Source organism: Physcomitrium patens, chromosome 22 (assembly GCF_059467195.1).
Source record: "Physcomitrium patens ecotype Gransden chromosome 22, ASM5946719v1, whole genome shotgun sequence".
NCBI lineage: Eukaryota > Viridiplantae > Streptophyta > Bryopsida > Funariales > Funariaceae > Physcomitrium > Physcomitrium patens.
Genome location: NC_143431.1, coordinates 3,159,003 through 3,186,051, shown reverse-complemented (window position 1 = coordinate 3,186,051; position 27,049 = coordinate 3,159,003). Strand labels below are relative to the sequence as shown.

Below are 27,049 nucleotides of genomic sequence, written 5' to 3'. Positions count from 1 at the left end.
TTATACTTGATATCAGTTACAAGTTGTCAAAATTAAAAAGCATATAATATTATGGATGGATTGTTTTATCAAAAAATATGGATGTTATTGATTGCAACATGACTTGTATTATATTCTCCATACATGGATTCAAACTCTACTAAAAAATCTCTAAATTATCTAATATTAGATCTTATTGTTCAAGAAAAGATGAAAACCATGATAATGTTGAATTTAAAAGAAGTATATCAATGAATCTAACTTATGATCTTAGAATTGGATAGCTTTGGAGTTGAAGTTCAATCACAAGTTATACTTGATTGATAAATCCTCAAAACTTAGACCTTGTGCCATCAAACTTCTCAGGCAGAATAACTCTTTGTTTATTAGTACCAAAAGGTTGTTCCATTGTATGAGAAAGGACATGATTTGATATAGATGTTGAAGCAGCTCCAATCATATGTATATCTTTATTTCCTATCATTCTTATTGCTCTTTGTAGTGGTAAATTGAGTTGATGCATTGCAAGCATTAACTCCCTCAATTGCTCTTCCATTTATGTCATTGCACTCTTCATTTTAACAAGCTTTGTCATGATTATACTTAAAAAAAAATATATATCAAGTCATGTAGAAGAGAGAACTAGATATCAAAGAAGATATTAAGAACAATATCAGTTTAAAAGAAGGTAATCCACAACTTCTAATATATTTATGTCTTATCAAGAGAAATATATAATCTACTCTTAATCAAGAAAATATAAGGTTTTGATATTGTAAATATACTCTTATTAATTTTTCAGGAATGAGAACTCGATGAAAGTAAATAAATAAATATAATAAAATCAAAATAAAAAAATATGTATATTAAAAGAAAATTGAAATAGCTATTGTCAAAAGACAAGAAAACCAGAGATTCCTAAATCTAGACTAAAAGGAAGAAAAGAGTTGACAAGAGTAAAGAGGGCTTTATTCTTGTCTTTATATATACTATATAACTAAGAGATACGTGGCAGTGTTCTATAGCACTTCTAATATGTGTTGACTTTATAAGACACATGCCTTAGCTTACAAGGCAAGTTTTTCATATGTACGCCATATAGTTAGCTTATCCTTCAAGCTACCAACATGTGTGACATATGGCTAACTTGTTGACTATGTTTTTAACCTAAAAAGTCAATTATAGATACATATGAAATCAAAGCAACGTCTATAAAGCTTCTAAAAAGCTTCTATAGAAGATGTTATGGAATTAACCTATTTTTACATATTTTTATCTAATTGTATAGGTAATTATTGGTTTACATGTGTGTGTCCGAGACACATTCTTTTTTTTGGTCATGCTCTTCATTGTTAAGTGTCATTACCAAAATAGTATCACACTTAAAGATTAGATGATTTTTTCAAAAATTATATATAGATGAAATTTTAAATTTTTCATCCATGATGATTGAATTTTTCTTTTACTACAAGCTCAAAAAACATGTGACATAAAACATAAATGTGTTATAATATGTGAATTATATAAATGAGGAGGATAAAATATTCATGTTCATAAATGAAGTAGGCCCCAAGTCATAAAGTGCTTCATTCCTAACACATGGAAATGCAAATTTTGAGATCCCAAGTCATAAAGTGCTTCATCCCTTACACATGGAATGGAAGTGCAAATTTTGATATCCCAAGTCATAAAGTGCTTCACCTCTTATACATGGAAGTGCAAATTTTGAGAATAGGTGGACTTTACCTTCCATGGATCACCTGTGTGGGCAAAGTATAAGATTAACGTTGCCCACCGTTCAAGCATGGAAGGAGGGCCTTAGCCTGAAATGTGAGGGATTTCTACCAGAAAACTGGGTTAAGTTTATGGAAGAGAGTATAGTTTGTTTGGCGGTGCGATATGGTCAGCGTCTCTCTGTGCGCTTACTAGCACCAAGTTCATCGTCTTCAATAACTCCGCATCGTCCGATCCACAGCTGCTGTGCTCGTTTGTGGATTGAGCTACGAATTTGAGGTTGTGATGAAGGTCTAAAAGCTACGGTCAGTTTGTTGCCAGTAGTCTGTGCCTCAGTATGGCTTCTCATGGCAACTTGCATGGGTTGGAACCACCAGGTCGGCAATAGGCCCCGTGGGCCCTGATCACCGCAGTAGAGGGAACCCTCTGAATCATCAAGTTGAGAAATCTGTCATTCCAACAGTCCTCAATCTGTGGAGGGGAGTTCAATGACTGCGTTTGGAAGAGGTTGGGAAGGGGCTTTTAGAAGAAACGGGTTTGAGACGACTAATCTTTTAGCTTCACAAGTAACCTGGACCATATATAGACATACAATCCCTGTCCATAAGAAACAATTTCTGGACCTTAATGCTGTGAGCCCAGCGAAATAGAACCCCTCTTTAGAATCCCGATGCTGCGGAAGGCAAGAAACTGTTCGAAAGTAGTTCATTAGACACATTGCGGCTGCAACGGAGTTCATATTCTGGATTTTGGGTGTTTAGAATTTGCGGTCCGTGCCTTCAAAGTGCCGGGAGAACCTGAGTCTTTTAAGGGAATATTTAATAGTGGCCAGGACGGAGGCACCTAGTCAAGGAGCCATAGTGACATTCAGAGCCTTTAGACTATGTAATAGGTTCCATTTGATCGACGCATATAGCCTGCGGACTACAGATTAATTGATTAATCTTATTGTAAAAAGCAAGAAACGCGAACGTGGCACGCAAACGCAATGCATAGAAAAAAGCACGGAATTATGCATAATGGCATACATATGCATTCTAGATGTGTGATCATTTCTGAGTCAGTTCAGACGTCGTAACACGAAGTGCTTCCGGAGCAAGTATCCTCCCGCGCCCCTTTCACGAAGCAAATCATATCATGTGCGATCAAGTTTTGTTCGGAGAGTAAAGTCCACATGATATCAGAGAATTAAGCCAAGCGTTACATAGCGATCACAAGAACATTGACTAAAGCGCCTATCTCATATTAGATCATAGCAGAATGTGAGGAATTACATGCTATTCACACGCTATTTTTAGTCTTAGGCCCACATGATACCAATTCACGGAATCCCGCGAAAAGGTTGTTAACATGGGGTCTAGTAAGAACTCAATCAGGCAATTCAGTACGACATGGATATTGAATTTTTCCAGGTTACAGCTCGACGATGCGGAAATGATGAAAGATTCTAGAATCGCTTGAGTGAGGTATAGTCGTTGAGCCCTATGCATTTTTTCAAGAGGTTGGCATGGTGAGCTTAAATTGTTCTGTCGCAAGGATTATTCATGCTCTAAGTGCTAACTTTTGCAGACCACAAATAGACTAGCAGATAGCCAGAGCTGGGCGTTAAAATCCGTGATACAATCCTTGCTTAGATGTGCAGTTGCACACGTGTACATGGAAGTGAACTTGTGAATGAGGCAGTCAAGAATGGCAATTCTCAGTCCGCTGATCACCTTTGAAATTATTGATTCAGTCATACGCATACATTGAGACTTATGTATTGCAAAGCACTAGAAGACACCTTCTAAATTAATCTCACGAAACCAAACCCCAAACCCTGATGCATCTTCCTGGAGCGAAGTACATCACTGCCAAGTAGCTGGGTAGTGATCAATCTACCCCCACACACATCCAGCTCGGAAACTTCACCGAACAAAGATTCTGCTTTCGTTTTCCTAGGCAAGGAGATTGAAAAATAGCTGCGATTCAACGCTCTTATTGTAGGGTTGATTATCTATCATGGTGTCATTATTTGATAAAAACACAACCTTGATGTGAGTTTCAGTTATTGCATCCTGATAACAGGAGTGAATTCTACAAGAATAATTTTTACATGCATGCTAATGTGAATTGGCATATGAAATTGTTTCGAACGTGTTTAGTTGTGTAACATTTTCCTCCACCTGGCCATGCCTGTCAATGCGACTGATCTACAGTGTAATTGTGGGGCGACTCTTTTCACTGCCGAAGTCGTTGCTTGATAGAGTTGAGAGGTTTGAAGTTAATGCTCCATGTTTCGACATATCGAACATTTCGCCATCGCCCCAGAGAGCATAGGCTTCCTCCCCGTGCTCGGCGTCGTCACCGACAAGAAGGTGTTCATCAGTCATGCGGAGCGGCATCACAAGCTTGATAACATTGAGGATGATACTCGTCATTACCACGTTCCATGCTGTGATGAAGAGAGCGCCAACGATCTGTTTTCCGAGCTGCTTACCCCCAACGCCACCGTAGAAAGCACCCCGCTCACCCAAGACGGGGAGGAAATAGTCGCAGAGGGTGGGCTCAGCGAAGCATCCCACAAGAAGACCGCCCACTAAACCCGCTACTGCATGAGTATGGAACACGCCCAATGTGTCGTCCACCCTTTGAAGGATGCTGGATCTCTTGTGGACCACCATCATTGTAAACCAGGGCACTGATCCGGCGAACACACCCATCACGAGCGCCGCCCAGCCTTGCACGAGACCTAAATGTACAGATCGTAGAAAGGAACTACGTCAAATTTTTATCAGAAGTTTCAGATCTAATGTGCAAAATGCCACCGTGAAAAATGAGCTCAAATGCTTAGTTTAGGAATCAGAACAGGAAGCTCGACTGGTTACCTGCAGCGGGAGTGATGACGACAAGACCCGTGATCATTCCTTGCACCGCGCCGATCACGGACGGCTTTCCAAAGATAAGCACGTCCAGGCACGTCCACACCAACAAGCTGGTGGCAGCACACACATTGGTGTTCATTACGGCGATGGAGGCAATTAAATTAGCGGACAGTGCAGCGCCGCCATTGAACCCTGCCCACCCCATCCACAGCAAACCAGCTCCGGCAAGCATAAGCAAAACGTTGTTTGGCGGGAAACGCTCCCGGTCTTTCGTCAGCCTAGGCCCAACCTGCACAATCAACACACAAAACATCACGTAAGCTACACACTGCGAGAACCTTCACAAAAGGAACATTCAAATCCATCACGAAGAAGAAGAATCCTTCCACGTTGTAGACTGTGAACGTTAGATACTGTACCCAGTAAGCAGCTACGAAGCCACCGATGCCAGATGAGAGATGGATGACAAAGCCACCAGCGTAGTCGATCACTCCCCATTGCCACAAAAATCCGCCACCCCAGAGGCTGAATGCGCCCACCGTGTACGAGCAAGTCAACCAAAGCGGGACGAACAACATCCATGCGCGGAAGCTCATACGTCCCAAGACGGACCCCGCCAACAACACCAGGGTGATGGCCGCGAAAACGAACTGGAAGTACACAAGAGATGCCATGGGGAAGAACGGCGTCAGAGCGTACGTTTCGATATCACCATTTTTGTGGTAATGTGCGGTGGAGGGAAGTTCTGCTTGCGACAGCAAGTACTTGTAACTCAGCGTCGTCCCCGCCTTTCCCCAAATCGGGATGAGCTTCTCCCCGAAAGACATCTTGTACGCCCACCCCACCCAGCACAGCCACACTGCCGCGAAGGCGTAGAACGCCATGAAGGCGGAGTTCACGGCCCATTTCTTCTTCACAATGCTGCCGTAGAGGATGACCAGCGCCGGTACGCTTTGAACCCCCACCAGCGTGCTTGCCGTCAATTGCCACGCATTGTCGCCCTTGTTCAGCCAAGCAGGTGTCACGCCTCCTGTCTGGTTGTAAGCTATTGGGACTGTTGGCAAGGCGTCCGCCATGATTCTACCGACTTAAGTTATGTTTCCTCGATTTCTGCAATCCGTCTACTCGTAGATGGCTGCTTTTGCCGAAATCTGCTCTCAGGAACGATTCAAGGTCAAAGTGAGATCGCAATATCGCCGACACGAATTCTCATGAGCATCCAGAAGACGACCATGACGCTGCAGAATTGAGCAGAGGATGGGGTGGACATAGAGGGCGGGATGTTTTACAGGAGATGCATGCGCTAAAGGCATGAGGTTTCTAGGCGGCAGTGACGAGTAGCTTTGTCAACTTATCAAAACCCCACTGACTGGCATCTCAACCATGGTGTTCAAAAACCGACTCTACTTGTAGACAGACAAATTTTGGCGCTGTCGGGACAAGTTACCCATGACAAGATTTAATCTAGCACTGGATGCGTTAGTCTGTGCTGATCACACGAGCTAGCAAGTGGCGATGTCTACAGAAAAGCTTAGAGGGGAGCTACCATGATGACACTGATTCGCGACTCCAGACTGCAATTCTAGAAAACTCCTAGCGGTAATGGTTAAGAGAGATGTTTTCCAGAGCGAAAAAAAACTATTTCGTTCATTGTTTAGGTAGAATCTCCACTTACCAAAAGCTCAAAGATGCGTTAGGACGGTAACTTTGAAAGTTGGAACATTAATCTCAAAGGTTCAATACCAAACTTCAGAACTGTATAAGACACACAAAGCTTTACAACACTGCAACCACTCGGCGGTACCAGACTCCCTTTCCTTGGTACAGAACACATTACCCTGAGAGCGACAGAAAACAAACACACCTCGGAAAGACAAGCTCCACACGATCTGAACATAGAGGAACCTAGTTCGCAACGCAGGGGACGGCCTGAAGGATCTGGGTCATGGCCTAACACACATTTTTAAGCAGCAGCAACTCAAGAAAGCGGCATTCAGTTGACGATCTGGTCCCGATATGCGAGAGTCCGAAGTTAGTGCCAAGACGATGGGAGCCTCTCGATTGGCGCCAACTTGCAACAGTGCGGCATTGTGCAAGAGCCAGATGCTGATACGGTTGGATTGCTGGGAAGCTGCGGGAAACTGGCAGGCTTACGGTGCGGTCCCGGCTTCGCAGAACAGTGCCACCCACATGGGGCCAGCTCGGCTCCAGCGCGGGGCACTAGCGAGCAACAGCAGGGGAGACTGGTCGCTACGGGTGCGCTGCAGATGCGAAGGCCCGTTGGCGGCGTCGCGTCACGCCTCCACCCGCGCTTGTCCACGCCGCCGCCGTCACTGATCCACCCCTTCACCCCCTTGCCCCTCTCTTGCTTACATCCCATTTTGTGTTCAGAGTGAGATGTGGGGAAACACGTTGTACAGGAGTGCTAAAAACAAGGTGTGTATGTGTGTGGTTATTAGTCAGAGATTGGTCATTATTGAGGTTTGGAAGAAAATACTCGGAAGAAAATATTTGTTTTAGATGGAATGAGATGTGTTCTTTTTATTTGTGTTGTTGTGTTTTTAGATTGGAACTTGCATCAATGATGATGGTTTGTTTTAACAAATGGTTTGTTCAGATTGTATTGTTATTGATTATGATAGTTTTGTAAGTAAGATATTTAATCCAATGATAAATGTTTTTCTAGTGATGAAAATATGTTTCGTAATTTTATTATTTAAGATATAGTTATTTAATTTTATTGAGATAAAATGACTTGGCACAACTTTTGGAACAAAATTTGATAATTTACATTGGAGGTTAATTTTTATCATCTATTTTAGATGTATAACTTCTTTCTTTCTTTCTTGCTTTCGTTCTTTCTTACAGATTAATTGATTCTTTAAATGTCTACATTCTTCTATTGATTTTTATGCTTGAAACATTTTAGCTTAGTGCATTATGTTTTGATGTTAGGCTTAAACTCATATATAATATTGTTTGTTTATTAATTTGACCCTATTTTTATGCATGATTATTTAAAAAGAAATAAATAATCCTAACATGTTTAATAATCAAAAAAAAAAAATATATATATATATATATATATATATATATATATATAATTTTTTAATATGAGTAAATTAATTTTTTTAAGATATATTACAAAAAAACTAATAACATTGAATATTTACTTGCAAAATCATAAAATTTTATTCAATAAAAATCATAATATCTATATATGTAATTTTTATTTTATGATTTTGCAAGTGAATATTCAATAAAATAAAAATTGCATATGTAGATACTATGATTTTTTTTGTAAATAAATATTTCGGTTTAGAGATTTGTTGCATTATTTGGTAATAAGAATTTTCAACTTCAAATATACACCTCCAAATTTTAAGTTTTACACTTTCTAAAATTATAGATAGAGTTATAGATAGTTTTATTTTGAGCATTATACATATCTATAATGCACAAAATAAAACTAAAGATATTACAATGGATTTGATAAATTATAGACAATGTATGTTTTAATTGGATTTAATTGATACATCAAAAAATATGTACTAGAAGCATATTAGATCAATGCTTGTGAGTTTTAGTTGTTATTAACTCTTCAAGAGTTCCAATTATAACCATGTTTTTCACATGTCTAATTCTAAGATTCAAAGATTATTCTTTCAACTAATCTTATCCATCTCTACATACATGTGCATATGCATGTATGTTTATATATATATATATATATAAATATATATTCATGCATAAACCATATATCATAAGATGTAATAGAGTAGTATTGAGACTTCATTTTTAGTATATTTTTAAATGATACAAAATTTATATTATAAATAAATAATATTAAACAGAATTATATAACACCAAATGCAGTAGCCAGAAGAGTTCATCCCTCTTTAAAAAACTAGTGTATAAGATAATCTTTACTCAACCATAAAAATATCACCATCAAATATACATATTTATATATAAACACATGGCATGATTGACCAAAATTTTCACTTAGATACAAAGCAATATTATTTAATTATATAAACTTGATTCAATTCAATTAAATTCAATCAAAATAACAATAAAAATATGATTTATTTAAAATTTAGGAAACACAAAAATACATACTATTATGTTATTATGTATACACAAGCAGCCAAATAAAATCACTTTTAGTTTTTCTTTGTTTCTTTTGACAATCACAAAATATATATATATTTATATATATGTTAAAAAAAATCTAATTTATTCTAAGAAAAAAGAGCCAGCACAAAATTGTCAATTATGTTTCCATATATCTTGTCTTTTTTTTGGTGAAAATTATACTAATACATGAATTCTAATGCAAGTTGAATTGCATCGAAATAAGTGCTTGTGCATGTGCACTGAAACATGGGCATATTCACAATAATTCATATATTTAAGACATGACAAGTCTTACATTGAGAACATGTAAAACAAGCCTTCATGTCGGAACCATACAGTATTGGGAGTTTTTCAAAGTGCATTATATAAATATTAGTAATTTTAATAATGTAATAGAATTATTAAACACATTACATATATGAATATATGTATATATAAGAAAAAACTAGTTTTAAAACTAGATGAAAGACAATAAATATAACAAATTTATCCTATTATAAACTAAAAATAAACTATATTTATTTATTAAGACTATCAATAAAAAGTAATTTTAAAATTTTTAATAATAAAATAAAATAAATTTGACATGTTCATTATTGAACTTAATCTGAATATACAATGATAAAAGCTTATAAATAGATTTAATTTTTTTAAAAAAAAAAAAAAAAAAAAAAAAACTTAAAAGAATTTGATGAACTTCAACAGCAATTTCTTTTACTGGTGTTTTGTAATGTAAATTTCATAAAATAAAAAAATCATGCTATTTATATTTTATTTTTATATATAAATAAAATTAAAATAATTAAAATTTTAATTTTTAAGTTCTATCAAAGCAATGTTGTTTTCTTCTAAAACATTCCATATCATAATACCAATGAATATTGTTGTATAATATGTGTGTATATATATAAGGTGATATTTACTATTATGTTTGATTTTATGAAGACTAAAGACTCTAGAATATCAAATATTATTCAGATAATTACACAGATTATATATTTCAAATTTCTTTAGTTATTATAGATTTATTTTTTTACTATCAATGTAAAAAAAATACATAATCACTTTAATTTATTTACATGCAATATAATTTATTTGAAAATATCACAAATATCCGGCATTGTAGTTGATACATGTAATTATAAAATTCTTTTAAAAATTCTTAAGCAGATTGTTTTTGAAACCATCTCCAATTTCATCTAATATGCATATTAATGAAATTAAACAACCTTATTTCAATGAAATGTCATGTAAACTATAAAATAAATAACTAAATAAATAAATAAATAATAGATTATTTGAATTATAAACCACAACTTAAAGAATTGATTTTTGTATAGCAAATAAAAAAATAATGTATGATTTAGTGTTTTAAAATAAAATATTAAAAATAAATAAATAAGTAAATAATAAAATAAAAATTTATAAACTTAATTTTAACAATTAAAATTTTAAATTATATTAAAAATGGAGCAAATTTGTGAAATCCATACTTAAGACAAAGTAGAGTCAAGATGGGGTAGAGATGGGGGGTGGAATTGAGATAGGGTAGAGACAAAGGGTGAGGATGGAGGATGGGAACAAGGGAGGGGGGTTGGGAACATGGTTGAGGACAAGGGACAAGTACAAACTGGATCATGAGGTGGAAAGGGAGATGTTGCTTTAACAACTCTTATTATGAATATTAAAAATTAACTCCATAAGCATTAGAATTTCTTTGAAAAGTTTTTGAAGATATTATATAGTAAGTATTATAATTAATCTTATCATCATAATATACAATATTGATCAATATTCAAAACTTTGTATTCATAATTTTTTTCATTTGCTATAGATTGAAACTATCAAATATATTTATAAGATGATAGTTATTATGATTTATTTAAAATTTATTTAATTCTTTTTATTAATTTTCTAATATGTGTACACAATTATTTAACAAATTAATATATACAAGTCTCAAGGATATGAATAACAAACAATAAAAATCTCAATATACTCTTGTGTTATTAGAAAACAATATAGATTCACTCAAAGATAATATAATATTAAACCTAGGATGGATATTACTAAAAACAAAAAGACTAGAGACTCTTGAAACAAGAGTAAGAATAAAAAAAGATATTAACAAGAATAAAGAAGGTCTCCATTTTGCCTCCATATATACTATCTAACTACAAACTATGTGGCGATATTCTATAGGACCTTTAACACTTGTCTAACTCATGAAACAGATTTCTTACTTGTATATTAGTTCCTTTAATCTTGGTAAATATGTATATTAGTGATAACAAGTTCTTTTTGTAATTTCTTGAATTTTCTTGCATATTAAATTGATTTGAAACTTCTTTTTTCATAATTAGTATTCTATTTACATTAATAATTTTGTAAAATTTACCACATTCTTTTTGTCCATGCAACTCTTATTATACTAAATTGAATAAAGAATTAAAGACAAAATCAATTAAAAAAAGATTATTTGTTTCTACTGCGATCAAAAATAAACTTTGTTTTCAACAATGTTATTATCATGTAATGAACTACAACTATTACCTACCTCATTTAATCTTTCAAGAACGGAAGGTTTGTATGTAACAGTCTGAGAACTAGGGTTTGGAGTTTCAAGGTTCGCATCTCAAAGTTTGGAATTTTAGGGTTTGACATGGATTACCTTGAAGCCTCAACGCTGACCATGCTTGCGGCTTCAGATGAGTTGAGCAGAGTCGAAAAGGAAAGCGATCTCCTGCACGGTAAGTGGAATTCGACTTGTGTACATCGTTTCGCTTGCTGCATCACTCGTTTGTGTCGCTACCCGATGTCTGTGAAATGCCTTGCAAATGCCCTGTGTGAGGCATTCCATACTGTTGCGTTTATCTCAAGGCTCCGATGGCCCTTCTTCTTTCTCAAATGCGACTGACAATGAGACCTATATGAGTTTGGGCATTCCTCGCCTCTTTACTCCATGTAAAATGTTTGATTTGTTAGGTTTTTGTAAACTGAAAATCAACGATTTCTTGCAGAAAAGTCCGTTGCCTGAATGATCTGAACTATGTGGGAAATGCGCATATTCAGTGTGGCCTTTGCTAAGTTGATGGTCGTTGATTTGATGTGTTTGCTGCTGAGATTCAATCAATATCAAGAGTCAGATTTTGCAATGTGGGCACCTTTGTTGTGTGTTGTGATGAAAAGGGTAAAGTTTCTTAGCTGTAATATTTGAAGGATTGTGGCTTTCCCTCTTCATGTCGAGACTTCGAGTTGATATTAGTTGATCTCGGTTTGTATTAGGGCTCATCAGTGCAAAGACGGATATACTGAAGTAACTCACTGAGTCAAATAAGTGTGATCCACTTGACCTCCTTTAATTTTAGTCTCCGGGTTGATTTAATGTCCATTTCAGTCTGCTTTGTTGCTTTCTCCCTCCACAAACTATAGATTGCTTCGAGGATCTGTCGCTGCTGAATACTAGGCTAGAGAATGCTTGGCGTGTTTATAACCAAATACTATAGCCGATTTTAAGCAGATTAACTGGAAATCGCTTTTGATTGCGAGAAATAGCTTTAATATATTTTAAAGAAACGCCGCAAGGTGAGGGAGTATGTATTGTCAAAAGATCCACTTGCAGCCACTCTATCAAGTGGGACCCATCACTGGATATAAGGAGCGACGTATGATTCGTTGAGCTACCTGGAATTCCTCACCTGGGTCCAAGTCGAATTAAGAATTACTTTAGAAGTGTCATTTTCCCCTAAAATATCGCAGAGGATGTCTACATAGATTTTCGTTCTTTTGATGATAGGATACATCTTTGGTGTAAGAACATTGGCAAGTATATAGTTTAGCATTGCTACTTGGTGATACACATGTGCTTAGATATGTGCTGTCGGTACATATTTAAACTTGGTTGCTTTTGATAGATCCACAAATGGAAAGAAGGTTCTTAAGACGAGGCTGCTTTGGACTAATCACTGTGATTATCTAGAACCTAACTACCTTACTGTCGTGATTCAGATGTGGCTATACTGTTACATAGTTCGCCTCAATCAAGTTATTAGTGATTTCATCTGAACATTCTAAGAATTTGGATGAATATGTTGTCGAAGTGGTATTGTGATGAGGCAGGCAAGTGATGTTTCCATATGTTTCTATTGACCCGGGCTATGGCACTGATTGATTGTAAAATTAGTCTTTTGCTCCTATCTGATGCCTGCTCATCACTGTAGTTTTATTTGTCTATGAGAGCAGTCGGGGTGGGTGATCCTATCTCCTATTCCGCTGTAGCAGCCCCTATGGGAAGGTGTTTTGGCATGTATCCGATTTCGAGTCTGTTTGAGTAATGCTTCGTGTTATGGAGTGGTTTCTGCCGCACTAAGAAAAAATGATAGATGAGTATAAGATTGTGTAAGTTAGAATTTGATTACCTCTCTATACGTGGCTACCAACTACCTATTGCTTCTACTTCTATTACAATCTATGAGACTTTTCCCTTCTCAGTCAATGTTTTAGTGCTTGTTGTGGAAAGTTTTGGAGGTTCAGATGGGTATACGAGCCCAAGGCTAAAAGAATCATGATGGATCCAACTTGCAAGATGTCATGCACTCAAACCTTATTATCCTAAATTAAGACAATGAGATTCACAGCGATGTAATAATTTGGGTATCTTTGGGTTTCAGATAATTAGACTTTGGCTCTGGAATTGCATGAAGTGATGCCATTGGTTTTCAGATTGGTCCCAGTACCTGAACCAAAGTGAACAACGCATCCTTTTTCATGAGGCACAAGCTTGGATGTCACTATGATCATTTTCCGTTCCATCAGTTGAGGTATGGGAGATTTTTGGGTGGGTATGAAACTGCTGTAAGTCATTGATTTTTCTTTTCTTAGCTGGGCACTAGTCACACTATTTATGCGTAGCAATCAATGTGTAAAGATCTCATGTGCCATGTGGCAGTTTCACAAACGTGGTAGTCTTAGCTCAGACTTTTCGTGAGCGGAGGTTGAATTGGGAAAAGGTACATTCCACCATTGTGAAGTGGATGTATGTAGCATCTCAAAGAATGTTTGAACAGGTGAGTAGTATATCACGTTGGATCCCTCAAACAAATACAAGTCAATATTCCCATTAAAATTCAATAAATCAATAGGAGAGAAGGGATAATAATGGGTTACATCTTTATTCATTCATTTATTTATTTTGAGATCCCTTGTATTGTAATCTCTTGGAGGATTAGCCTTCTAACAAGATTCTCATGTTGGTGTTCACAATTTAAAAGTAACTAAGACATGGCTTCAGAATGGTTGCTTAACTTAATAAATAAATAAATACATATGTGATTATTTTTGATAAATTACTTCCTCTTTTTTTCTGAAAATAATTTATACTTGCTGTTTATTACATCACGTTCTTCGCAATTGTAGAATCTTTTAAAATAAAATAATTTTTATTTTCATTATTATATCCTTCCAACCTCCTCCATCCCTTCATTTGTGTTTCTTTTTCTTGCCGTTTTTTCAACCAATGAATTAAGATTCTGGCCACAAGTTGCTGTACACACATCCATTATGTCTATACACACCCAAGGCTTTTGATTAGCTCATCCAGATCCCCTGTCCTTTGTCTCAGCATGAATCCCAGTCCCCCTCTTTTTTTCCTTTGCCCGGATCCCAGTCCCCCTCTTTTTCTCCTTTGCCCGGATCCCAGTCCTCCTCTTTTTTTCCTTTGCCCGGATCCCAGTCCCCCTCTTTTTCTCCTTTGCCCGGATCCCAGTCCCCCTCTTTTTCTCCTTTGCCCGGATCCCAGTCCCCCTCTTTTTCTCCTTTGCCCGGATCCCAGTCCCCCTCTTTTTTTCCTTTGCCCGGATCCCAGTCCCCCACTTTTTCTCCTTTGTCCCGGAGTGGGTCCCGACCCCTTTTGATGCGGGTCCCAAGTTCTGCGGCTATTCAACAGCCTCTCATCCTCTGTCCTTACCATCTGCACCTGCCATCTGACTGCCAAGCTGATTCTTGCTTGCTTGTGTGCCCATGTATGTGTGTGCGCGACAGTGTGAGTGTCTGTAAGTAGTGTGTAAGTAGTGTGTGTGTGTGTTATACACCACTTCTCCCCACCTCTTCTCCATATATAACAAACATCCTCTCCCGCAATGTGAATGATCCATCGCGGCGTTGGGTACTACATTGTCCCTTTTGCGACACAGTGGAGCATGATTCATGCGAGTTGATTCATGAATTGGTGTCGCATTCATTCATGGAAAAATCAAATTGCTTTATTCTGAATCCCTATAGCTGAGTGCTGCACAGAGTAATAAACCCGAGAGGAAGCGAACGAGCTAAGCAGTCCAGGGGAGTTGTTGAAGGTCGTCTCCTCTTTGCCCATGCAACGCAATCCACGCAGCAAACGGCTACAAAATTGTGCTGCGCAGGACTGAAGCATAACAGTCACACGCTTCCACGGCGCTGCGCTAATGGCGATGGCCTTTCTATCTCTGTTCAATGCCAACCCCGCCTCCTCTTCTTCCTCTCACTTAATTATTAGAGGTTATTAACTATAATATGTAAATTAAAATTGTAATGTTTAATTGTTATTTAAAAATTAAAACACCAATCAATAAACTCAAATTGTCCAATCTCTATTCTTCTTATAACTATGAACTAATATGTAATTAAATTTATCTTGTAATTTTTAAAAAAAATAGAAAATGAGTCTTAATAGAAAATTATGAAATATATGTATTTATATATGTGTACTGCTATTGCCATCCAAACATGTCCTAAGTGCAGAAGCATGCTTTTGTAGTAAATTTAAGATTTTGTGGAAGTCAACTTATTTAATTTGATGTAAATAATTTTTATGTGTGTTTATATATGTGTGTGTGTATATAGATATATAGATATATATATAGTTTATATTTAATGTTGTGTTATTACCAGTTTATTTCTTTCATTTCGAAACAATTAAAATGCTCCAGACAATATATTCTTATACATTGGGAATATGGTTTGCATTTACAAAACCTTCAGTTTTTATAAAACTCTTCCCACACAATATCATCTGAAGTGGGTAATTAGCCATTCATGTCAATGCTGTTTTACATGAGGTAAAAGAGAGAAAGTGAGGGTTTTATCGTCCTTTTTCAACCAAGCTAAAAATTGCTATTTGCTTATTGAAAATTACTTAGAACTTCACGATTCAACACAGTAATGTTTGAAGCACAGATGTCAAAATGAAAGATGGAATGGCATGACGTAAACCAGGAGTCAGACCGTCTGGGCTTCTGTGGTGAGGGTAGAAAGTGTTAAATTACATTTGGCTAATAGGTCAATTTAAAATTGGTTACTCATAGACGTCAAAATCAAAACTGCCCATTGATATTAACATTCGCAGTGTTCTGGAATAATTGTATTACAATTTACAAAGCATTGTTCCAAAAACTACAATAAAGCTATTATATAACCAGCCGTAAAACTTCCTCCAACACACATATCGCCCCTATTTCACGTCATGCTCTAGAAGCGCATTAACAATAACACAGGATATTGACTGTTTTAGATCACAACTAACACGGTAAGTACAAACGGAGTACAGCGCACGCTCCAGAACAACATGCTCGTAGAATCTAAGGCGGGATCTGTAGCTCTAAAACTTTACTACTAAAAAAACTGGGCACCAGCTGAGGCACCTCAGTCCTTCAGAACGTTCAAACAAAAAATTTGGCCCATCCCGCAATGATGAATTCGTCAGCTGGCTTAGTCTTCTTAAAGGACTCTAGTGAATGGACAGCCTGCGAAACCCAACCATCATTAGACTCGATCTACACATGCCAAAAACAGCCATTCCCAATGAGGATCACGAAACGTAGACATAACGTGCACATTTTTACCCTAGCAAACTCAGATTCTATGGTAAATGACACCAACTAGTAGGTTATATTAGTTACATAGCCAAAAAGCTACTACAGTTTTGGCCGAACTAGTTAATTATCCCTAATTGTGCTAGTGCGCAGGAAAACCTTCCTTACACTAAGTGAAGTCCAGCTGATCACAAATGAGCAAGGAAAGCACAAAGACATGGTGCCAAGTGATGGGAGCTAACCTCAACGTAGCTCAACACATTGGTCAAATCCTCAGGTATGGACCACTTTTTGTAATGACCAAGAGCGACTGTCAAGTGGTGGAGCTTGGGGGCCAGCGCCAAGTCAGCCGCTGTCACTGCCTCGCCAGCAATGAAAGGTTTCTGCCAGGTAATAAAACATTTCATCAGTCTCTAAGGCCACAACCAGGGAACACTACATCTGACTAGACACACAATTCTTCATTTAGTCTGGGAAAAAGCACAATTGAAAGCCGCACACAACGCGTGAGCCTCAATCCTCACGTTCGATTTGAGATGTTCATCCAGACTCTTGAGCTCAGCAAGCAATGCTGCCTCGGTGCCATCGTTAGGGTCTTTGCTTTTCAAGAATGCTGCAAAATTTGGGAAGATCCTCGCACCTCTGCAAGGATGCAAGACTTTAACATTAAAAGGAGGACTACCAAAAACACAGAATCAGGCTACGTAATCGAATGCTTTGGTGAAGCCAACCCAGCAGAAGCAGCCAACTTGTTTGTGGCAACGCCGGAATCAAGTACTAACGGTTTGTCACTATGTACAGCACTTCTCATCATTGCCCCAAAAAGAACCTCATAATGACCCTCATTCACAGCACAACGATGACAGTACTCACGAGATCAAAATTGTTATGATACTGTTACATGAGAATATTCATAGGAAAGAGGCTTGCGCACAAATGATAACTCATGCGGCTAGCAAGAAATATCACGAGGACCAATGACGGCCAAAAGCATGTCAGTTCTGCCGAACTTAAATCTCACTTCGTCAGCAAACAAAGTCTGAATATCTCAAGAGTTCAAGGTGAAACTAGCATGTACTTCTGACGAATAAAAGCCTATGCATCAAGAAAATATACTTCGAGTACGACCACGGTTTGAAGATTACTCACGCGGAAGCCTTGTCCTCGGGCGTCTTCAAACAAGGCTCCGGATATTTTTCCTCAAGAAGCTGAGTGATGACATCCGAGTCAGCCACAAACTTTCCTTCATCCTTGATGACAGGTACTTTTCCCTCCGGATTGATATCTAAGAACCTGCCCAAATGCACATAAAATACAATGAAAGAAGAAATTAGAGACCAATGCCACTTAGTTGGTTCCATTAGAATAAACTGTCGACACAGTAAGTAGGTTTAGATAATGCAGCGGTATACCTGAATCTAACCGATATGTAGTAAACTCTGACCTCCTTTACTATTAACATTATATTGATGGCGAGTGCAGGTTTAGAATATGACGTGGTAACCACTTACCATTGAGGCTTGTTTGAAACGTCAATTAGTTTCATGTCGTATGGAACTTTCTTCTCCGCCAGAGTCAGCACCACCCTATGTGAAAAGGGACCTGCGGAAGTCAAAGCCCTCACACAGGTTACCTTCTGCTTCCGTAACAAATTCTGGTGGAAATAATTTCCTGGTTCAGATGCCTACACTTCAATGAGGCCCCTACCTTGATTGTCTTACATGACGAGACCCAGTGAGGACATGCAATTATCTTCATGACAACGCTGTTCTAAAGTCGAACGAGTCACTACCGATGAGAGGAAGGAAGAAACAATCGCCAAGTTTAGTTAACAATTCGGACAATTATTCTGCAGAAGACAACTTTACAGCAGTTGCTTCGATCAAAGACTACTCGCACCAACTTAAAGGAATAACAAAATCGAGAGTAGCTTCAGTCGGCAGGAAATTTTTTCACATAGGTATTCACCACCTAGGAAAGTTTTCTTTTCCTACGGAGAAATCTACAAGCAGACCCGTTCGTGGAAGTATGTATTGGCCTTTGTGGAGCAACCAAGTTAAAAAGAGGAAGCAGGTTATATTGTCTATGAACATAAGTCGCTTAACCTGAATGCATAGAACGGTCCTTCTGAAATGTTGGAAATGTGAACCATGAAAACGGAAAAGAGATATGCAACGGAATACGATGAGATCCACTCCATCATCAAACCTCTTAGAGGCACATTTCGACGATGAATGCTGGTACTACATTGATCTTATCAAGGGCCTAGAGTCTTTAGGTAGTACGTCAGTGACTGAGTGATACAGTTGACTCGTCATCCCAATTCAGATGTCAATAGTACTAACGAATTCCACCCCCAAGACTAACATACAACACATCCACTGGTAAATCGCGTGCAAGACATGCAGCAAAGGCTCATCACACACTTCAAAAATCTGACTCAATGGAACAATGCAAATAATGAGGATATCCTGCAAAAAACAGCTCCACGAAGGGAAGCAACACTCAAACTGAACAAAAGCTAAGAAGAGAAGAACGGAAAGCGCAGTCACACCTGCATTGTCACACCTACATCGACATACATTCAACGAAAGAAAAATACAGCCATGTAAAACCAAGAAACATACAGAGATTTCGATCGGCAGCGATAAAATTCAACACACACTACCAATCAGAAAGGAACCAATCCTATCAAACTCCCAATTCGACAACCCTAATCGAGCAACCAATCAGAAAGGAACCAATCCTATCAAACTCCCAATTCGACAACCCTAATCGAGCAACCAATCAGACCCACCAGGCAATCCAACCTGGAACGCAGAAATACACCAAATCAGGCACCCAAGGCAGGCCACTCACAATCACCGAACTTGTCCGGGTGCCCGACAGCGGCCTTGACGAAGACCTCCGTGGGTGCAGCCTCGGCAGCAGCAGCAGCCATAGCGACAATGCACCGTCTTCCAATACTCCGGCTCTGCAACCCAACAGCTCTCCCCACAAACTCCAACCGCAAGCCCGGAGAAGAACCTAACGCGAACTCACAAGCTCGGTAGGCGAGCAAAGGCGACGCCAGGCGATGCGACGACAGCGAGGCGCAAGATGGAACTCCACAGAGAGCCCGCATTGGAGTGGGATTATGAAGCACGGGGGGAGCTGGGTTGGGAGGCGTGATTCTCGACCGCAACGCGCGAATCTTAGTCTGGCAGAGTACAGACCGGTACAGTGAAATAGCTACTCGGGAGTGGCGATGATGCACCCCACCGCGGCATTGTCCCACATGTTTTATGCTGCTGCTGGGGTGCAGGGTTAAGCAAAGCCATGGCCTTGGCCACAGGCTTCTAATCTAGAGCAGGGTCACAATGAATGAATGAATGACTAACTAAATGGAATGGGTGGAAGGGAGTGAGGGAGGGAGTGAGCGGGGCACCTTTTATCTGTGGCTCTCAGTCCCAGTCTCACAATCCCATACGCATACAGAGATGTGTGTGTGGACTTCAGTACAATACTGGCACCCACACATACTCACACTCACATACAGTGCCTGATATACCACTGCTATGCTTGGCCTCTTGTCCCCCTCCCTATGGCTTTACCAGGCCAGATGGTGCTTTTCTGGACTGCTATGCTCATTGATTGCCCCCTTTTTCTGAGTTGCTGTTCCTATGGCGGTTGCTTAGTGGTGTTGGGTGATGTGATGTTGGACAAACTAGCCTCTACAACTAGCCTCTAAAACTCCCTCTTTTGGATGTGACAAATTTATTCTCTCTGTTTTTTCTTGACTTTTTTGTGATGGGTTTCTCTCACTTTCATTTTCAAAACTGTTTTTTTGAAACCTTTGTTTTGCATAAACTCAAGGCTGTAATCATGAGATAGTTTTTTTTTCTTTTCTCTTTTTTGTGATTTTAGTTGTTGTGTATATGTCGTGTGATATTTTATTTGTGATTTGATTACTTCACTGAACTGTGTTGAAATTAACATGGTTTGTGTGTTTAACAAGTATGGTTTATTTTTTTATATTAATTCATATGCATGAAGATCATAAACTTGCAATATTAGTATCAAATTATGAGACTTTTAGAAATAAAAAATCTGGAAAAAGAAAGAAAGAAAGAAAGAAAAAAAACATTTGTTATATATACAAAAATATTACATACATAAATAATGCAACTTACTATTAAAAAAAAAAAAAAAAAAAAAAAGGTAGAACATTGAGATTACAAGTATTTGTAATATTTGCAAGTAGAACATTGAGATTATTACAAATATTACAATCTTAGATGTGGCACTTCTAGAATCTTAGGAGTGATCACTTAGAACTAGCTTGCTTATTCATTCATGTAATATTAATATTAAGTCAATTAACAAAATTTTAATAAAATTTATAGCCGTGACAAGACTATTGAGAAGTGGAAGACAAGGAGCCTTCTCTATTTGACTAAGATCCTAAGGTGGCACACCATACCATTGACATAAACACCTTTGGTGTTATCTTTATGCCATGTCATGTCCAAGTCACTATTTGAAGGAAATTCCACTTGTGAAACTTATAATAAACCATTATAAATTGGTAGGTGGGAGTTTTGTCACAACTTCTTCTATTATACATCTTTTTTTAAAGTGTGTCATTATACTTTGAATACAACAATGAACTTGCAATGATTAGTACTTATAAAGTTTTGATAATATAAAATATATATATATATTACTCTTTATTTCAAGTTGGAGACCTCATACTAAACCAATTGAGGTAATAACTACAAGCTACAGAATCTTCAAAAATTCAAAATATTTTAAAAAATGGCTTGAAAGTTTTTATGACCCCAAGACATCATGAGATTGACTAGCACTCCCACCACACCCACATCTAGCAAAAGTGGATTTTTAAGGACCCACTAACAACAACTACAAATAATACATAAATATTTTTTAAAACTTCACAAAAGAATCTCATGTCCAAATCCCAATAAGACATAGCAACGAATCACATTTGAAACGTGTGCCTACTGAGATTTTGAATATAGTCTTGGATGGCTTTTAAGGAAGAAAAGAAGAACATCGCATAAGTCACGGAAGAGTGGTGTCATCTTACCGTCGGAGCGACTTAATGCAGACACACTGTCATGTCATGGGTGAGTATGACAACAATGAAATAGTGTCACCATGTTGGACAAATTGTGAAACTCGCCCATAACTTTAAGCTCAGTGTGAAGGTGCAAGGGAGTGGGTGTCGGTGTTGAAAGAGAGATCAGGGAGGCTGCACAGCTATTCTTCTGGGTGTACACTTTTCTCCGGAAACACTAGAGCTTATGTTAAGAGTAACAGTCAATTTGAGACTGCAGTATTACATGCTGCCACTGAGATTATTTATTCAAGCGATGTCTGTGTCGGTGAATAATCAACAAAGTTCTTGTGTTGGCGCGCGGAAGTTTTGCATTGGAACAACGCAAGGTGACCTTCCGTGAACATTTGTCCCCTTTCTTTCAGTCAGTGATGCACTAAATTGAAACAGAACAAAAGTCTCTACTCGATTTTCACAGGAGCTAGTTATCAATAACGCAGTTCAGTTGCTAATCTCTCATGCCTCTTTGTTTGAGTTCATAGAAGTTGAGTAGGCTGAAGAGGGTGGGGAATTTCGGTTTTGCATGCAGAAATATTAGGGCTGCTGCACCTGGGGACAACATGAAAGGCAGAGATCGAGGGTGGTGACAAGATCATTCTAGTAATTCTGATCAGATGCAGCAACGCAGGCGATGGTCGGGGTCTCAGTCGTGCTCATCTCCGATTAAAAACGACAGAAAGGAGTGATTGTCAATCTTGACAGAGGATACCAGAGTAAGTTGGATATTCTACTACATAACTCTTCAATTGACTTCATCGACACCAAAGACATGGGTTTGATTCAGTGCTGAACATGATAGTGATAATTGGAGGTCATGGAACTTGCCTGTTTGCAATAATTGATTGTATCTGATACAATCAAGCCCAGATGTTGAGTTGCTGATTTGCAGGTTAAGAGCTAGAAATGTAGAGGCTGTAAAATTTGTCCAGGGTGCAATGAGGAGATCCTGCTGAAGGGTCCGTCTAAAGTAGCCACCTGCTGCTCAGCTGTGTAAGCTTTTGCTCGCATTCCCTACTCACATTGCAGATTCGAATTGGTCAGAACAGGTTGAATTATTTTTGGTTCGACCATTACCCTTAATGTTGTCAACTACATTTCAGGAGAACTGAAGTTTCGAAGTTGGGTTGAAGATTTCGAATCTTTTTCTCGAACAGCTTCGTCACAGGCTGGCGAAGAAATGGAGCTGTGGTGGAACATACTCTAGAAGTCGCCGTTGTCCCTATTGCAATGGTCGCAGCAGCTGGAGGCCGTCGTAGACGTGTTCAGGATATGTGATTCAGCTCAACTACATTTTCTTCTCTGATTATGCACGCTTGAATAGAGTGATTGTCTGAGGAGACGATTGCTGGATGCGAACGCATCCTCAAAAATTTTGTATTATCCCACGAGTCCGATAAGTTTTGATCTAATGTGATCAGTCTTGCTCGCAGCGTCTGGTTGAAAGCTCGTCACGATCTCAAGCTCTTGTGATACCGAGTTTTGGGAAACTGATGTCTCGCCAGCTGATGTTGCAAGAAGTCTCACCAGAGTAAGGATGAGGAAGGGGAAGTGCGTGAAAGACATTCTTACGCAGCACCAAATTGTTTCACTCGCGGGACAACGATTTTGTTCATGTCATGGCACCAAGTTCGCCACTCTCACTTTACCGAATCTACCTTGTTATCTGCAGCCATTGAGTGGTACTCACGAATGATGATGACTAGCACGAACTAATTTGGCGAATTCCATTGTCACTCATTTATTAATGGTGCATGCTGCCTTGTCAGACACGATCGCATCTACCCATCAAACAATTTGGCCTTGTAATGAAACTCGAAATTGCTGAACCTGGTGACGGTCTACCGTCTGACTGTTGCATCATTTAGAAGGGGCCTTCAACGGTCGTTTTCGTCTGGGTTGCAAAAGAGAGATTCTGAACTTTGCACGTGAAGCTGCAGTCTAAATGAAGATGGTGCAGGTCGCCTTTTTCTTCCTGCATTGCGTGCCAGTGTTTAAATAACGTGCACATTGCTGTGAAGATGTTATAACTCTGATCTCCCGACACTCAAGTGCTCACAGGGCATCAGTAGGACACTGAGAGGACATTGAGTAGAAAGTCAACTGCCAATGAGTCCAGACAGTGTCAGAGATGATACAGAAAAATGGACCAGTAATCACCTTCGTGTACCAGGTTTGTAAATAAAATGATGCACAAATATGTACAGAAGAGCGATGCAAATATTAATCGCTGCTGCCCTGTTGATCAATCCTTACATTTCACGACTTGCTAATCAAATCCCCGGATGCAACTCTATACCAACAGATCATCCTTTGCGAAGATCATGTTGCATAAGCACAGCATTCGAGACAGCACATCTGTTGAAACGAAAAAATATTATCGACGAAAGATACCCATTGTGTCCTTCGCGATCAACATGGACGTGAACGAAGTAACATTTCTATCGATTCTCGTCAACCTCAAGCTGGACGCCAGGCTAATGATCGAGAATCCATGGAAAAAACTATGAATGTAACACCTTCTCTGAAAAAACCGCACGAGTGCGGTACTGAGCCTTGCGAAATGAACCATCTCGAGGATGGCAAAAAAGGTTCACCGCTGATCCCACGCTCAACGTGGGACTAGTCCTATTCCTTGTAAACCTTGACCTTTGAACAATACTTGGATTAAAGACCTTGATACCGCCAGACTTGGAACATCTTCACTGGAAGCCACGGAAATGTTGCAGCTAGCTTCGGAGAAAGTCTCTATGATACACGGCGTTGCCAGGTATCCACCTTCGAATCTAGCATTTTTGTTTTTGTTTGTTTTCTTCTTTTTGTGCAAGCATGGCAAAAACCTTACTCAAATGGGTCAAAATTTGACTGATCGAGTCGTCTTCGTCAAGGCGACGCTGAAGTCGACGAAGAGCTACCCCAGTGCCGCTCTTGGCTACCTGTCAGACCAAACCTTGCTATCCTGTGCGCTGCTCCCTGGACTGCGACGGAGACGCATTTCTCACGATGAACCTCGTTGAACTTAACTACGGCAATGAAAATTCTATGTATAATCAAATGGATGGGCGGGAGTGCGTCGATTGGTGAAAGCTACGAGCTGCTGGAGGTCCTCTTCACGAATCTGCCTTTCATGCGAGGGCGTCGCTCAGCATTCACCTTCCTGACCTCGTACCGGATCTTCTTCGAGAACAGTCGCGTAGCGCGCTTCTCCTTGTAGCGGAGTACTCGGGCATCCCTGTCGCCGCCGCTCTGACTCTCATCGGCGGTTACTGCGTCCATGTCTGGGACTAGACCAACATCACTGCCTGAGGAGATCGAGTCATCGGATGAGATCCATGGCTCGCCTCTGTTGGACCATTCAGCCAGAATGTCTTTCATGTTCAACTTGAGGGAGGGCATGTTCAAGCCCTCGTGGTCTCCCTCGCGGCAGCACTTGAGCATCTCCATGGCTTCTCTTTTCACCTGTTCGGGAGAAATTAGCTCCTGAGACTCGGCTTTAGGCTTCTGAGCAAAGAACTTGGCGAAGGGACCGGCCGTGATGTGGTCGGGTTCTGCTGGATTGGGTTTGTATTCGAACTTTGCGGGTTCGGTTGCTTCGATAGGCGCCTCCAAACCATTCTGAAGCGCGAGGTCGAAGGTCAGGGAGAAGTCGTCTGTGAGGCCCATCTCTGGGACGAAGCTCTCGAATCCATCAAGCCCGGGAATATCACCAGGAAGAAAAAATGCCTCCCCTGAGAGGTCAATGTTTGCATCGGCAGGGGTGGTGGTCGCGACTGGCATGTCGACATTGAGACAGAAGTCGAAAGCGTCCGGAACTAGAAACTGGTCGCTGTCATCGGAGAAGGTTTGTGAGTGAGCTGCTTTGCCCTTGAAGTAAGACGCAAACGAATCGGCTGAAGCCAAGTGATCGCTCTCCTGAATTTCATAATCCGATGAAAGCAAGTCATAATCGGAGGAACAGGGAGAGTCAGGGTCCATTACAGTAGACAGAGATGGGACCTCCTGGTTTCCGTTGTTGAGGAATTCATCTGTGTCGAGGAAATCGAACAGCTCAAGCTCTGCCTTTACAGCAACAGAATCCTCGGACTTCATCATGTCCTTCGAGACCATCCTGGTCAGCTTCCTCAAGTGGTGAGAATACGGCTTGGTCACTTTCGAGCGCTTGCGTGCAGGCTGAACCTGCTTAGGAGCTGGGTGCAGTTTCTTCATGCGGTGAATACCACAACCTGCCTCATCTGGGACCTTGGATTCCTTGGCCAGCGAAAGCATGGGCGTGCCATTGGGGGAAAGACGAACTCGCTCGTGGCGAAGTGACAGCGCGTTCGCAGAGTGCACCTGCGTGTCACATGCCGTGCACAAGTACGCATCATCTGCCGAGCAAAACCAGTGCGCATTCTTCTTAGCGCAAACATCGCAAGCTCTCACAGCACGCCCTGCGAATGCCATGGCAATGGCTACCGAGCTGTTAGCGACCTTGGTCGCCATAATCACTCTATTTGGAACTGAACCAAATCCTTCAAGTGATTCCTCACCACCTGTGCTGAGCAACACCACAAGCACGACAACAGTCGCAGCAACCCCTGCAATCTTGACCTTCTGAACCGAATAAATATTTCGAAAAGCCCGTATTCAGACTGTTTCGTATCTCATACGAAAAAAATGAAAAGAAACAGATCCTGTGCTACTTGGTCCCTCAAAGGATCTCCGTTCCCTTGATCAATTCTTAGAAGATTCAGAGCCCATTCCAGGAACTTCCAAGACTTTCGAAACAAATTCTGTGTCGACAAATTTAGTAAAAGAGGGGCTCCTCCAAACGTAGCTGGTCCTCACGCCCTGAATGAAACTATCACAGATGCCAAATTCTCAAATGATCCAGTACCCCAGTAAGCTTCCTTCCACAAACGGATAAATTGCTGAGAGATTACACACCTTGAAAGTAACAATAATAAAAAAATGGTCATAAAGCAGAACTTCGACTGTCAAATACTATGACACAGACACAGTTGTTATCGGGTTTGGAAGTGTCCGGGAGGGAAGAGGATCCAATTCTGTTCCTGCGACGGTCTTGTAGAGATTGGCAGGTGACTCCAAGAGACGGACTAGACGGACTAGACTTGGAAGGGCTGTTTGAGCACGGAAAGTGTGCATCAGTGCGGGGTTTAGTAGCAGAGCGGATGAGCATAACAGGGTGGATTTCTGGAAAAGCGCTCACCGCGCTTGAATGCGAAAAGGGCATGACAGTGGCCGAGAAAAGAGGGCCCACAACGCTCCGCCAGGCCCCTCCGCCCAATCCCGCACGTCCGCTTCTAACAAAGCTCACCCGCGACGCGCCTGACGGCCCAGATCCAGGCCTTTTCCATACAGTCCTCCTAAAT

The 27,049-nt window shown here is 39.7% G+C and overlaps 3 protein-coding genes and 2 long non-coding RNA genes across 9 annotated transcripts; 2 read left to right on the top strand and 3 right to left on the bottom strand.

Annotated features, from left to right (window-relative positions):
* Window positions 1-3,663: 3,663 nt before the first annotated feature.
* On the bottom strand, window positions 3,664-6,783 carry LOC112274754 (ammonium transporter 3 member 2). 4 transcript variants are annotated; one of them, XM_024504472.3, is made up of 4 exons: window positions 6,442-6,783; window positions 4,997-5,728; window positions 4,581-4,866; window positions 3,664-4,444 (listed from the first exon to the last, which is right to left on the bottom strand). In XM_024504472.3, exons 2-4 carry the CDS (start codon window positions 5,651-5,653, stop codon window positions 3,906-3,908), a joined length of 1,482 nt encoding a protein of 493 aa, XP_024360240.1. In that variant the 5' UTR covers window positions 5,654-5,728; window positions 6,442-6,783; the 3' UTR covers window positions 3,664-3,905. The 4 variants fall into 4 exon arrangements, with proteins under 4 accessions (XP_024360240.1, XP_024360242.1, XP_024360243.1 ...); XM_024504474.3 differs by having other exon boundaries at window positions 6,253-6,770; XM_024504475.3 differs by having other exon boundaries at window positions 6,415-6,770.
* Window positions 6,784-10,912: 4,129 nt separating this feature from the next.
* Window positions 10,913-15,542, top strand: LOC149986605 (uncharacterized). The gene is made up of 4 exons (XR_016500171.1): window positions 10,913-11,467; window positions 13,388-13,537; window positions 13,666-13,783; window positions 15,012-15,542. It is a non-coding gene; the product is annotated as an uncharacterized LOC149986605 (long non-coding RNA).
* A 515-nt stretch (window positions 15,543-16,057) lies between these two features.
* On the bottom strand, window positions 16,058-19,801 carry LOC112275199 (putative glutathione S-transferase DHAR1, cytosolic). Its single transcript, XM_024505334.3, has 6 exons — window positions 19,421-19,801; window positions 18,073-18,163; window positions 17,711-17,854; window positions 17,086-17,203; window positions 16,804-16,944; window positions 16,058-16,492 (listed from the first exon to the last, which is right to left on the bottom strand). Exons 1-6 carry the CDS (start codon window positions 19,683-19,685, stop codon window positions 16,409-16,411), a joined length of 843 nt encoding a protein of 280 aa, XP_024361102.1. The 5' UTR covers window positions 19,686-19,801; the 3' UTR covers window positions 16,058-16,408.
* A 1,822-nt stretch (window positions 19,802-21,623) lies between these two features.
* LOC149986604 (uncharacterized) lies at window positions 21,624-23,540 on the top strand. 2 transcript variants are annotated; one of them, XR_016500173.1, is made up of 4 exons: window positions 21,624-22,009; window positions 22,210-22,393; window positions 22,548-22,670; window positions 22,781-23,540. It is a non-coding gene; the product is annotated as an uncharacterized LOC149986604 (long non-coding RNA). The 2 variants fall into 2 exon arrangements; XR_016500172.1 differs by having other exon boundaries at window positions 22,210-22,670.
* Window positions 23,541-23,809: 269 nt separating this feature from the next.
* Window positions 23,810-26,849, bottom strand: LOC112275266 (zinc finger protein CONSTANS-LIKE 16). The gene has a single exon (XM_024505499.3). The coding sequence runs from the start codon at window positions 26,157-26,159 to the stop codon at window positions 24,765-24,767; it is 1,395 nt and encodes a 464-aa protein (XP_024361267.1). The 5' UTR covers window positions 26,160-26,849; the 3' UTR covers window positions 23,810-24,764.
* Between the last annotated feature and the right edge of the window lie 200 nt (window positions 26,850-27,049).